The sequence below is a fragment of the Nansenia antarctica genome (genome assembly GCF_963989245.1).
Source record: "Nansenia antarctica genome assembly, chromosome: 3".
NCBI classification, from domain to species: domain Eukaryota; kingdom Metazoa; phylum Chordata; class Actinopteri; order Argentiniformes; family Microstomatidae; genus Nansenia; species Nansenia antarctica.
The window spans coordinates 47489526-47504478 of record NC_137688.1 but is presented as its reverse complement, the minus strand read 5'-3'; the positions used below and the strand labels follow the sequence as shown (position 1 = coordinate 47504478).

Here is a 14953-nt window from a genome sequence, read left to right as displayed (position 1 = left end):
GACATCATTCAAAAACAAGTTTTGTAAGCACAGTTTGTTGAATAAGAACTGTGATTATGGAAAATAAAACCTAAAACAGGTGGCATGCATAACATTGTTGTCAGGCCATTGAATCCTCCATAGGAGTCAGTGTCGTAATGGAGTGGGAAGACATTTGAAGAGAGGAGGGATGAGGTTGAATAGGTGCAATTTCCTAATAGAATCTTCACACATTTGACACATCAGGGTAAAACAGTCCAGAATCACCAAATATGACAGTTTAAATATGATGATAGAAACCGATTCATGGTCACCCCATATGACAAGTTCATGGTCATCCCATTTGACAAGTTCATGGTCACCCTATTTGACAAGTTCATGGTCACCCCATATGACAAGTTCATGGACATCAAATATGTCAGCCATCCATGCTCAGACATAGGCATTTTTTCCAAACTGCCTGGAAGAATCAGCTGGGTCCCGAGGGTCTTTGCGGAAACTTTTGCCAGACATGCTGTGCTTGTTGCGTGTGGTTACTAAAGACGTAGCACCACTGTAAGAGTACTCTGTTCGACTAGGGGGACAACAGAAAGCAAGTAAGAAGTGTGGTCTTCGGTGTGATCTTTGGTCTCAACATTATTTTCAATTAATTCATCTCATTTCAGTATTTTTTTTCTTATTTGATCAAAGTGACAGTAGGCAGCGTTGCGGTAAATTGCCCCCTAGGTGCCCCCCCCTCATCCAAACCTGAAGCAAAAGAACATCTCTCTCTCTCTCCTTCCTCTCACCAAGGACCACTCACTGCATTATTGTGGATCTTTGTATTGAGTTACTATTATCATAGCTAAAGGATCATGGGATAAAGATGGTCTCAGTTGATGATCTGCCAGCCAATTTCTTTGCCCAATCACTACAGGTATACCAGGGTCATTTGGTCATATTAAATACATATTTATTTAATTATTACAACTAGCCTACTGCTAATTGAACTGCTTTTAACTGACAACATGTTTAACATCTTTTTTTTTTTTTTTTAATTCATCTGACATTGCCCTTACTGCTTGATGGTAAAAGCATTTAAATCTCAGGGGACAGAGAATTCTCCAGATATAGGCCATCTGTAGTCATGGTTACGCTCTGTTACCTCATCCCCCCTAAGAGTAGTTCCCTAGGCCGTTTCACTCAAGGTGACTTTCAGGTAAATATGCTGATACTAGACACTATGGTAACAAAGGCAACATTCAGTCATCAACATATGTGTCCTTTAGTCTGATCATTATGAGACAAGATGTTGAGAGTGATCCCCGGATACTCCAGAAGTTAAACAATTTAATTACAGTTTGAATGAGATTGCTTCATTGAGTTACTGAAGGTCAGGTTTCACAATGAGCCGTCTCTCCCACTTTATAGATATCTTGTCGGTGTTTATATTTTCAACTTTATTGTTGATCTTGATACTACTAGAACACATTGAATACATAAAGCTATAACATGTCAATCAAATGACTAAGATGTTATTCGCAGTAACACACAAATACACTCACCTGATGCCCTCTGTCAATGATAGACAGAAGATGAGACCTCCTAAGATACATAGCACAGACCCAGCCCAGCCTATGAACAGTGCTGCACCCAGCTCAAACCTAGAAAGAAGATAGTTCAAATGTTCTCATCTTGGTGGACTGTATATACTGTATAAGGAAGCTACATAATACCTCAACATTCCTTATGATGGCTTATGAAATTATGCTCAATGACAAAACTATCAGGAGTTCCGTGCACTTACTTCTGGGCAACATAGAGCGGGTCAAAGAACTCTGATGTGATCCTGTGTGCGTACAGGGAGCATGCAGTCAGGGAGCAGAGCCCTGCAGAGAAAACAGACAGTTTGTAACTGTGCCTTAAAAATAACAGAGTCGAAAGGCCAACTCAGCTGGTTCACGAGATAGGAAAGGTTCACAAATCAGAAAACAAACCACACAATTAAAAGGGGCTGATGCTAGCACCAGTATTATCAATGTTGGGTTACCTTCGCTACAACATTCTATCTATGACAAAGGCAGAGGGAGAACTGATGGCTGTATGGTAACACACTGAGTGCAAGGGTGCAAGGGTTCTGAGGTACAGCACTGGGTTCTGAGGTACTGCAGCTAGCATAGCTGATGAGTAACATGTACCAACCATTGAGTGTGAAGTGGAGACCTGCAAGACCGGCTAGCCTGGCCTTGGTGGTCTCAGAGCCCCCGATCCTGGTACACTTCATCCCCAACAGGGCAAGGATGGCCCCAAAGAAGCCCAGACACACAGCTGCAATCATCAGGCCCCGGCACACCTGGATATAGGCTGTGTGTGTGTGTGTGTGTGTGTGTGTGTGTGTGTGTGTGTGTGAGAGAGATAGAGAGAGAGAGAGAGAGAGAGACAGAGACAGAGAGTTATAACACCCCTGGGAACTTTCGCAAACGCCTGACTTTCTCAAATTCCCTCACACTGGCACTGTAAGAGCTTTCCCTGACATGGCATCTTGAACACCCTGCTCTGGCTGCTCTGGCCTTTGGTAGTGAATGTTGTGGTGACTCTTGGGCTCGAGCCAATACAGGATTTGAGTTATCAAATTCCAAATGCTCTTTTTTTCAAAGCCAGTCATTCATCCAAGAGAACAGGTGCTCAACGTGTAAGACATCTGTGTCACACACACACACACACACACACACACACGCACGCATGCACGCACGTACACACACACACACACACACACACACACATACACACACACAGCGATAAAGTTTGAACTGACCATCCAGTGCTAGCATGGAGGGGAAGTCCTTGCAGTTGGAGACTCCTGTAGAATCGGTGACGCAGGTCTTCCACAGGTTGGACCAGAAGGTAGCTGTCGTGATGACTGTCCCATCCACTGAAGAAACCTTCCAGTAATCAAGAGGTAATGTGGATGAAACCAGGATCCACCCAGATATGGTCAAGAGAAAGGCAACGATCTCTGTCGCCATGTTGCTCATCTTCTTCAGTGTATACTGGTCAGATGTTCAAGAACAGGTTCAAGTTAGTTGGTATATTTGCAACAGCAGTTCTGGGAAGATGGGTCGTGTTGTGTGTCTTGGTATGAATGGTGGATGGGCAGCAGAACAGAGGCAGTCCAGGGTGAATGGGTGAAGTGCGTCAGTGGTTCAAATCTTGTAGCCCAGTTTATACTCAACTGGGAGGGCTCTGTGTCCATGCCTCTGCACCTCCACCTGCGGACCAATCCCCAGGACACACATCATTCACTGGCACACATCATCCTCTGGCACACGTCATTCACACACACACACACACACACACACACACACACACACACACACACACACACACATACACACACACACATCTCAAATCTCTCTCTCTCTCTCTCCTCCGTCTCTCATTGACATAGATAGAGTCATGTGTGTACACACACACACACACACACACACACACATCACTCCACAACACTCATTCAGAGGGTCAGTGAGTAGATCTGCAGGGGATGGGACTAATTGAAAGGATTTTAAATGTATGTGACCGAACAGGAAATAAGGAGAAGGAACTGACATGTGTGTGGTTAAAAGGACAATAAGCAACTGTTCAACATATAATGAGAACAAGACGAACAAGACTCAATAATCTCATAAGTCGCTTTGACTTTTGTGAGACTTTTTTGTGATATGTTATATATCATAATACTAGATTGGAAAATTCATGCTTTGTGAAGGATTCAATCTGAGCCCCTGATACAGAATTTAGAGCAAAACATTTTGAAATGTATGTTACTAGTTTACCAGTGTCTATTGAATTAGGACGCCACCTAGTGGTGAACACTTTATTGTTATTTATTTGCAGGAACCACATGAGGGAGTACTGAGTCATAAGGGAAAATCTCAGCAGTCCTAAATAACCAATGGTCTAAGTAATGCCCTCCCCATCTCCTTCGAAATGATCTGACAGTGTGAACCTAAGACTGGCAAGAAACCTGTCCGTGAGAAAGTACTCTATTCACAAGTTAATGTTTTTTCGAATGAAGGAAAGATGGCAAGAGAGGAGACGCAGTCTCAGTGAGTGTAGTTTATATTACAATAAATTGTAATATAATAATCTCACTTTTTCTGATAGTCCTCAGTTGGATGAAGAGATGTGCACAATGTTTCTCACTGACATTTGGATCTTGGAACTAAGCAAATATAAATAAAATTTATTATTTTAACAAAACAAATGATGTGCAAAGAATCAGGGAAAATACTGCAGACCACAGTCTTCTGTTTCCTGCCTATTCCCTCTGTAACCCTGTCTCATTTCCTCTTGGTTGTCCTGGAGCAGAGAGATGGTGAGGCAGTTGATCTTTCAGCAAAGGTTAGCAGTGATTGTCACACTTGGTTGTTATTGCTGCAGAATGTGAGAAAGACAGAGACAGAGATCAACACACATACTTCATAATCATGTTAATCATGTTACGTAAAACGATAGAGAAAAACTGTAATCATATTTAGCTTGTTAGATTAGCCTTATGCCTGTGGGTGATAGCAGTACACAGTACCTGTGGGTGATAATACACAGATCAGAAACTACTCTACATTACAAGGGGAACCAAAAAGACCAAACATATTTTATACAAAGAGACTTCAGGGAAAGCCTACTACTCAGTCTGTTATTTGTAATGCTGACCAATTTAGTAGAACAGGTCAAGTTATATACAGTATATGTTACGGTACATGTGGGAAAGCGGTACATGTGGGAAAACTAGGGTTAGCAGTTGCTAGGTGCTAGCAGGTGCTAGGGTGCTACGGTTAGGGTTAGGGTTAGGGGTAGGGGTAGGGTTAGGGTTAGGATTAGGGTTAGGGTTAGACATAAATTTTAATTTGACATGCCAACATGTACCAAGTCGACGTAGCACCTAACCCTAACCCTAGTTTTCCCACATGTACCGTATTCCCACATGTACCGTAACATATATATATATATATATATCTACCTGATAATCACATTAAGCAGCCTGTTTTGATTCATGCTACTGAGACTACAGGGAACCTTGCCAAACTCACTTCACACTGTGAGGAAAAGGGTACATTCAACGTTTAGTAATTGAATAACTTTAACAATCCCCAGGGAACTCTCAGTAGTCTAGTAAGTGAGGCAAGACATTCAGTAACCGAAGACATTCCAGTAAACATTCCAAGACATTCCAGTAAAAACAAAAAAACCTAAAAATAATTGTTTACTCATTAAACAGAATGTCTCAATTACACAGGTCCAAACGCAAGTTAAAATAGAACACGGGTTCCTCTGTGTGTCAGAAAAAGCCAACCAAATTAATACAACCATGAATGAAATGCTATCTTTTATGCTGAACTAGGTGAGCAGGAGTCTCCCAAGCAAATCATTTTGGAGTCCCCCAAGCATTTGGGAAGGGCTGTGCTATGAACAACATGGAATTATAAACAAGGGAGTTGAGGATGTGGTGTGCTCATTATCCTGATAATTGCCGTTTGGTCACCTGGGTATGTTTTTTCAGAGAAGTGTTGCCGAGCAATCTATATATCTCTATGGCTCCAATGACTAAGCAGTGTGAGTGCTGCCATGACTACAGCCCAGCATCCCATACTGGAACAGGACTACGGTAATTCGATGAAGAGGACAACAATCTGTCACCCCTCTCATTTGAACAAAGTGAGACATAACAAAGTCACCTTTAACCTGATGAATGACTATTGTATATGTTTATCTTATTATCTATACGTATGTTTACTTTTGTTCCTTCATTGAGAACATTGAGAATCAAGCCACACATGATCGGTTTTGACTTAAGGAGTACAAAAATAGTTTGATGCAGTATTCAATCGTGACCAAGTCCAACCATACAGTGTCGCACAAATGACAAAGGTGGGAGGTAGTGATTGTGAAGATTGCTACAACAATAATAAAATAACTGAATGAGTAGCTAGGTTGTCACTAGACAGCATGACTGCACTGTGTCAAACAAAGTTCAACCAATGCTACTGTAGGTGAGAATATATATACACTACCGTTCAAAAGTTTGGGGTCACCCAGACAATTTCATGTTTTCCATGAAAACTCACACTTTTATTTATCAAATGAGTTGCAAAATGAATAGAAAATATAGTCAAGACATTGACATGGTTAGAAATAATGATTTTTATTTGAAATAATAATTTTGTCCTTCAAACATTGCTTTCGTCAAAGAATGCTCCCTTTGCAGCAAATTACAGCATTGCAGACCTTTGGCATTCTAGCTGTTAATTTGTTGAGGTAATCTGAAGAAATTTCACCCCACGCTTCCTGAACCACATCCAAGTTGGATTGGCTTGATGGGCACTTCTTGCGTACCATACGGTCAAGCTGCTCCCACAACAGCTCAATGGGGTTGAGATCTGGTGACTCCGCCGGCCACTCCATTACAGACAGAATACTAGCTGCCAGCTTCTTCCCTAAATTGTTCTTGCGTAATTTGGAGGTGTGCTTTGGGTCATTGTCCTGTTGTAGGAGGAAATTGGCTCCAATCAAGCGCTGTCCACAGGGTATGGCATGGCGTTGCAAAATTGAGTGATAGCCTTCCTTATTCAAAATCCCTTTTACCTTGTACAAATCTCCCATGTTACCAGCACCAAAGCAGCCCCAGACCATCACGTTACCTCCACCATGCTTGACAGATGGCGTCAGGCACTCTTCCAGCATCTTTTCACTTGTTTCGCGTCTCACAAATGTTCTTCTGTGTGATCCAAACACCTCAAACTTCGATTTGTCTGTCCATGACACTTTTTTTCCAATCTTCCTCTGTCCAATGTCTGTGTTCTTTTGCCCATATTAATCTTTTCCTTTTATTGGCCAATCTCAGATATGGATTTTTCTTTGCCACTCTGCTTAGAAGGCCAGGCATCCCGGAGTCGCCTCTTCATTGTAGACGTTGGCACTGGCGTTTTGCGGGTACCATTTAATGAAGCTGCCAGTTCAGGACCTGTGAGGAGTCTATTTCTCAAACTAGAGACTCTAATGTACATGTCTTCTTGCTCAGTTGTGCACCGGGGCCTCCCACTTCTCTTTCTACTCTGGTTAGAGCCTGTTTGTGCTGTTCTTTGAAGGGAGTAGTACACACCGTTGTAGGAAATGTTCCGTTTCTTGGCAATTTCTCACATGGAATAGCCTTCATTTCTAAGAACAAGAATAGACTGTCGAGTTTCATATGAAAGTTCTCTTTTTCTGGCCATTTTGAGAGTATAATCGAACCCACAAATGTGATGCTCCAGATAGCTCAAAGCAAGGCCATTTGTATAGCTTCTCTATCCAGCAAAACCATTTTCAGCTGTGCTTATGAAGTTAATTACCTTTGTTGGTTATGAATCAAAGAATCAATTCTGAGTTTAAGAAGATTTATTTAAAGTACAAAAGTATACAGATATCAAAGCTGGATTCTGGTCTGATGGTCAGCTGGGGTGAATAAGAGAGAGAGCTTTTCCCTGAGCTCTCCCCTTTATGTCCTTTCGTATTCAAATATCTACAACAATGATCCTATCACAGTCACATAGATGCTTGAGGTGTGAAAAAGGGGTCAGTACTTCAGGTCAGAAGCCATCTTAGGATACAGTCAATTCAGGTCATCCATTTTGTCACAGAACAGCCAGGAGTATCTTACAGAACTTATGCAAGTCAAAAGGCAAATAATACATGCCCATACTATACAATTCATGTATGTGTGTGTGTTCAAGTAAAATATACTACACTAACGTAATTGCACAAGGGTTTTCAAGGGTTTTCTAATCATCCATTAGCTTTTTAACGCGATTAGCAAACACAATGTACCATTAGAACACTGGAGTGACGGTTGCTGGAAATGGGCCTCTATACACCTATGTAGATATTCCATTAAAAACCAGATGTTTGCAGCTAGAATAGTAATTTTCCACATTAACAATGTATAAAGTGTATTTCTGATTAATTTAATGTTATCTTCATTGAAAAAAACAGTGCTTTTCTTTCAAAAATATGGACATTTCTAAGTGACCCCAAACTTTTGAACGGTAGTGTATGTATATATATATTTGTAAGTGTCCTTTTTTTCCAAGAGGTGAAAGAGCAATTGAAGAGGACAACGGAAAAAAAAATGTATGCAAAAGATTATGCCTATCACAAGGTCCCAAAAGTGTGGGAATCTATTTGAGCTGAACTGAGCAGCGGCCCCTGTAATCCCCTGCTGGCTGCTCTCCCTTAGCTAAGGCTATCGCTAGCTAAACAGCTAGATGAAGATTGAATGACTCTGCTGTATTGGTTCCAGCCAATCCACCAGCAGAGCATTATCTCCCTTGGTTGTCTCTCGCTGTCTGACTCTGTAGTAACGAGAATGGGTTAAAGAGACACGTGACTGTTCTCCTTCCTCAAGATTCCCAGACCACACCCTCCTCCCCTTGGTGAAAAGGGTAATGAGGAGGGGAAAGGAAGGGAGGGGGAGTGAGAGCGTGTTTTTCTCTCAGCAGGCCCATTGTATCTGCAGAGGAAACCACCTGGAGTCTGTCACAGTGTATCTGTCATCCATCATCATCGCTCTATCATTAGGTTACCTTTTGTAGGTTATCTGAGAGAGAGAGAGAGAGAGAGAGAGAGAGAGAGAGAGAGAGAGAGAGAGAGAGAGAGAGAGAGAGAGAGAGAGAGAGAGAGAGAGAGAGAGAGAGAGAGAGAGAGAGAGAGAGAGAAGCAGTGGTACACTTACTGATTTATGGCAACTTGCACTTCCATTTTCCAATATAATGGAAGGGGTCAGAGTCCACTTTGTTACCAGAAATGCTTATTGTCAAGCATGTTGCTGTTGCTGCTCTCGCTGTGGTTCAAATTATCCAGGCTTAGATCTTTGATAGTTGATCAGATGGGTTGTCATGGTTTCACTGTTTCTGTACTGTACAGTATATTCACACAGGGGGTCACAGTCAGTTCATAGGTTTCAATTCTGTATTTCGAGTAGGAATAATGTGTTACCACACTCTAAGATGTGTCTTAAATGTGTATTAAATACTAAACTACTAAATATTATAATAATAAATACTATATTTCTCATACAGACTTATCTATCTTATTATCCTATGTTCCTCAAATATGAGGTCGAAAGTTCAACAACCCAAGATGTTGAAGCTCAAATTTTAACCTCAACATGTCAAAACAATAACCTCTCATACACAACCATCAATTTATCGACCGACAGCCAGTTACATGGTGAGAATGATTTCAAGCCAATCACTGAAGCTCAACTCGGAATGAGTCTTTGGCACGCCACGCAGAGGTGCCAGCAGTCAGTCAGCCCCCCTCTGGAAGTCATACTAGTGGCGGTCTCGAGCGTCACCCTCCACATGCTTGAAAGAAAGTTACATAATATCACATTGTATCCGGTTTTTATTTTTATTTTTTTTAAAGGGGGAGATACGGTTGCACGCGTAAACTTGGCCAAGACAAAGGAGTAAGGAGGCACAATGGAGCCTCTGAAAGCAGATGCGAAGAGGAACCCAATGGCAACAGCCGGTCTGTTATCTAAGGTGTTCTTCTGGTGAGTCGTCTACCATACCTTACCACGCTGGTAAACCTGGACGTGTCGTCTTGCCCAAGTTGCCTCGTATATAATAATAATAATCATAATAATAATAATAATAATAATAACTTCTATTTGTATAGCACTTCCTGCAAACTATTGAATTGCAACTTTCTCCAACATGTCGTAGGCTTGTATGAGTTTGCGTGTCTTTTTCTTGTTTTGTTCATCTTTTCAACACTAGCTAGCTCGCTGTGTAGAATCAGAAACGAAAGTGTTTTTGTTTGTTTGTTACAGTACAGGAAGCTTTGTGTTAATGAATGAGTAGCGAGTAAATAGAATGTCACAGTTTTGTTAACATCATTTCCACGCATGTGCTTTTAGTAGTGTGTCAAAGGTTTTCTGGTGTGTGAAGCACATTTAGCCGCCGGCATGTTGCACTGAAGCCGGGATGATTTTTCCATAAAATCACAATTTCCGGCTGACTCATTTTAATCTTGGATCAAATGGTGGTACTAAATTCATAGGATCTCCCCACCCCATGCTTGGTACCAGGAACACACACATCTGAAGCAATATGATATGTCATACAAAGTGTTTTTAGAGGTAAACATCAGTCATTTGCTTAAGTAAAAAAAAAAAAAAGTCAAAAGCGGACACAAAATACACAGTTCTGTCGCCTGCTCCACCATGGAAAGTCACATTCAAACAACATGAAAACAGTGATGTTGACTCCTGGCTTATAACCCGCAATGGAGTTACTTACAGAAGTGTTCCAAATGTCTGTAATCAGTGCCAAGTTGTCCATCTCCCTTTGCGTGAATATCTTGACCTCATCATCAATCAGAGACACACACACAGGCTGTTGTAGCCTAAATAAACAATATATGGTGGTTCTAATAGACTGAGAGCAAAACTATGGATTGAGTCAAACAGATACCTGTTTTTACATACCTCTTTTTGATATTAGTCTCTAATTCATACATAGACCATACTACACCAGCTCAGTGGCCTTGCGGTTAGAGTGTCCGCCCTGAGATTGGGAGGTTGTGAGTTTGATCTCTGGCCGAGACATACCAAAGACTATAACAGTGGTATGGTACCCGATGCTTCTCTGCTTGGCACTCAGCATTAAGGGTTGGATTGGAGGTAAGAACCTGTGACATACCAGTGTCATATCCGCCTCACACTACGGAAACAGGCTATGGGCCCTTAGGCTCGAGAACCATCGGTTCTCAAGGCTACTTATACACCATACTGCTACATACATAGCTACCTTAACTTTACATAGATTACTGCTATCCATCTCTTGTGTATAGCCTACGTTTAGGCCTAACTACCGCACTTGCCATATTGTACCTGATCACTATGACTATGTAATTTTCACTGTTGTTCACAAGTGTTTTGCACTATATCACTAGTTGCACTTCTGGTTAGATGCTAAACTGCATTTAGTTGTCTGGTACTTGTGCAATGACGATAAAGTTGAATCTAATCTAATCTAATCTAATATCGGTTGAAATGGGTAAGCCAAGTGTAAGGTATATTGCATAAACCCGGCAGACGCACGCACAAACATGGGAGAGTCTGTTCCATTATTCATGGTCTCATGCTGACTCAGTGTTCCAAACACCCTACTACATTCAATACATTGGTGACCTATCTATTGTTAAATTCTTTAGAGACTATCTTCAATGTACGTTTGTTACTCACCGACGTACTGTCGTTGACAGACTGCTGACAACCGGTTTTTCGTATGTGCAAGGGTTTCATTTCTCCAAAATGTTAAATATTTTGTCTGAATGGCAGTGCCAGATGGATTGTGGCGAGGAAACCTTTTGAGACTGTTCATAACCAGCTGCACCCTTATCTGGATTTACTGTTGTTTGTGTCCTTCTATGAAGTGTCCTGCTGGAGAAGAGACTGGCAGAGAGAATGTTAGGACTCTGCAGGCCATTTTCTCTGCACTGACCGATTTGTCTCTCCTTATTGCAATAAGAATGAATAAAGAAGCTATATTTTTTTCTAAGTGGGGCAGTCCCAGTCATATTTTCCATTTTATTGGATAGAGAGAGTGAAGATACAGGAAAGTAAGGAGAATAGGGCATGTCTGCAGGGCATGGGCCGGATTCGAACCCATGCCAACATTGGCATTATGTGTGTACTTAAGTCCACGATGCTAGACCACTGGACCATCCCAGGCCACCTTGATCACCCTATTGACTGATGGTTTATTCTCCACACCACCTACCTCCCTCCCCCATGCCTTTACTCTCTCTCTAACCCCTGTTCACTCTTTTTTCATCAGGTGGCTGAATCCTTTCTTCCGAATTGGGTACAAGCGGCAGTTAGAGGAGGATGACATGTACAAAGTGCTCCCGGAGGATGGCTCTGAGAAACTGGGAGAGGACCTTCAGAGGTAAGGCAAACAAAGCAATCTCTGCTTATTAACCAATCCATGATTATCTATCTGAACTAAGTCTGAAATTACCAAGATTTAGGTTTCAGGCAGGTGCAGATTCAGGTAAGCTTTGCTGTTACGGAGCAGGACACATGTTCTTTTCTCGGAGTGAAACAAGTAGCCTAAATGGGCCTAACCTTTGCTTGACTAACCGCTGACTAATGACAGTATAAGCAGGCAAACTGTAATAAAACAGAGTACACTTACGCAAACATTTTCAAAAGGATCACTGCTTCATCAGACTCATGCCCTTATCCCCAATGCTGGCATTAGCCTAAGTGTTTTATGATGTACATAGAATAGATCGTTAACTTCCTGACTGACCTAGGCCTACATGCCTTTGCTTTGACTTGATGTATGAATGCCCTGGGCCAAAACAAGAATCTTGAAGGGCCATGAGGTAAACCTCTCTTCTCTCAATCTCTCGTTAATCATTTAGTTCAAGTCATTAACTATACTGAGATGCATTTAGAGGTTTTCCATGTGTGAAATTGTGACAAATTGGTGTGTAATTCAAAAACAGAGCTGATTGTTTACATGCTCATTTCAACTGTGTCTCTCTAGTTCTTGTGGGAAGGCAGATTTGAAATTGTGTCAAATAATTGAAACAAAATTAGATGTGCAAAAGACATAAAGGATTATGAAAACATGATGTCCAATAGGTCTAGCTTTAGATTGCATGAGATGATATATCCTACAGTGTTGACTGTTCTCACCAAAGACTTGGCAGCACAACTATGTAAACATTTCAAGTTGAAAATCTATATTTGAGTAACTATCAATTAATTCAGTGTATTTTTACATGAATAAACAAGGAGTTTAAAAAAGGAGTCAGGTTTTGATAATGCAGTCCAGCACCACGCTGTTTAAAAATCCTATGATATATATACATACAGCTCTGGATTTTTTAAAATTAGTAAATGATAATGATACTAATAAAATGAAGAGACCACTGCAAAGTTATCAGTTTCTTTGGTTCTAATATTCATAGGTATGTGTTTCAGTAAAATGAACATTTTTGTTTATTGTATATAAGCTACTAGACAAAATGTCTCCCAAATTCCAAATAAAAAGATTGTAGCTAATTTAGAGCATTTATTTGCAGAATAAAAGAGTTATCAGTCCTCCAATAATGCAATGGAAAACAAGTTTGTATTAATTTTTAAACAACACAATACTAATGTTTTAACTTAGGAAGTTCAGGAATCAATATTTGTTGGAATTTTCAATCACAGCTTTCATGCATCTTGGCATGCTATCCACCAGTCTTTCGCATTGCTGTTGGGTGACTTTATGCCACTCCTGCAGCTCAGCTTTGTTTGATGGCTTGTGACCAACCATCTTTCTCTTGATCACATTCCAGAAGTTGTCAATAGGGTTCAGGTCTGGAGATTGGGCTGGCCTGGCAGGGTCTTGATTTGATGGTCCTCCACACCTTGATTGAGCTGGCTGTGTGGCATGGAGCATTGACTCCTGGCTACTCCCGTCCTCTACGGTCTAATCTTTATGGTCTTTTGCAAACCTTAGCTTGGCTCTTCTTTGCCTTTCATTGATGAAGGGCTTTTTTCTATCTTTGACTAAAGTCAGAATTTAACCCTACTTTTCCTCACTAAAAACTTTTCTTTTCAACTCTTGGCATGGTCAATAGTTTTTATTTCAATTTCTTTTAAGGTAGCCTACTACTAACACTGTTTTTGCCACCCAGCTGGTCCTATTGCAAGAGGATAGTGATGACAGCAGTGGTTCTTATTATTTTCCATGTTAAACAAGATTCGGTTCAGGTGATCACCTAATCACTCATCAAGTAGAATGAGGTGTGCCTTTGTTGGAATTCAACAGACAATGGAATGGAATGGCTTCCCTACATACGTATGTAGAATGCTGCTGTATCACATTGTAAATCACGTGTACTGTATGCGTTTGCCTGCAAGCATTCACAAGCGCCTGTTTTCAAATAGAATCTGGTTCGGGTCTCAAATAGGGCTTTCACACCGGCAAAGAACCGTGCCGGTTCTCTGGAACCGGCCGGCACGTTCAGACCGAAGCTCAATTGGTTCGGAACCTGAAAAGTTGGTTCGCAGCGGGCACCAAAAAATAGTGGTTCTCAAGCGCGAACCAAAACGTAGAACAGTCACGTCGTCAGTGGGTGTGTCCTATTCTAGGCTGCAGAGACCAGCAAGGAGGAAGTAGACAAAATGTAATCTAATCTAAATCTAATCATTAGTGATCAAAAACAATATCAAAAGTGTCATTATTCTCTCTATCTTCCTCACATGCTCAGCAAACACACACACACACACGCGCGCACGCGAATTTCGTAAGCCATTTCTATTCCAGTAATGGAGTAGCTGATTAGTAAAAGAACGCATAGAAAGTGTCTTTTGTTTTGTTTCACAGAAAATTGTGTTTATTTCAGATACTGTAGTAGTGGAAGATATTATCCTCTTTTCCAGTGAAGTAGCTGCCATCTAGTTGTGAATTGTTTTGTTTATCCCGCCCCTTCATCACCCAGCGTTGATGACGCGGATGGTTCAGGTTACACTGGTATGAACGCGGGCTCGTTCGCCAGACAGCACCAAGGTTCAGAGGTTTCCGAACGCGAACGCGAACCGGCACGGTTCTTTGCCGGTGTGAAAGCCCTAAAATAGAATCCGGTTCTACCAACCAGTGCGGCCACTCTGGTTTCACAACTGTCTTCTATGTACACCCTTTGCAACAGCCTTCACACCACACACTGTTACTACAGTACCACTATGAAGGTGCAGTAGGACTTTCTACCTGGTGCCCTGCTGCTGTGTCGTATGTCTTTCAGACGCACTGTAATCTAAATGCCACATGAGCCACTGCTGTGTTTTGTACTATATAGCCTATAGTAATAATATTATTCTTGTGTTAATAATTGTATTCTCTGCTACGTTTTAGATTAGATTAGATTCAACTTTATTGTCATGGCAGAGTAC

General features: G+C 41.3%; 2 protein-coding genes across 2 annotated transcripts in view; one reads left to right on the top strand and one right to left on the bottom strand.

Annotated features, from left to right (window-relative positions):
* Positions 1–411: 411 nt before the first annotated feature.
* On the bottom strand, positions 412–3254 carry cldn10a (claudin 10a; the record flags this gene model as incomplete). Its single annotated transcript, XM_080527327.1, is given in 8 exon segments — positions 412–553; positions 1524–1622; positions 1766–1847; positions 2161–2322; positions 2774–3018; positions 3020–3143; positions 3146–3161; positions 3165–3254. Coding segments are annotated over 8 exon segments (960 nt in total).
* A 6222-nt stretch (positions 3255–9476) lies between these two features.
* The window catches only part of abcc4 (ATP binding cassette subfamily C member 4 (PEL blood group)), a gene marked incomplete at its 5' end in the record, with an annotated part of 31792 nt that continues 26315 nt past the window's right edge, over positions 9477–14953 (top strand). The window contains 2 exons of the mRNA XM_080526790.1: positions 9477–9550; positions 11841–11951. Of these exons, the coding sequence (XP_080382916.1) occupies positions 9477–9550; positions 11841–11951 (185 nt within the window). The remainder of the gene's footprint in view (positions 9551–11840; positions 11952–14953) is intronic.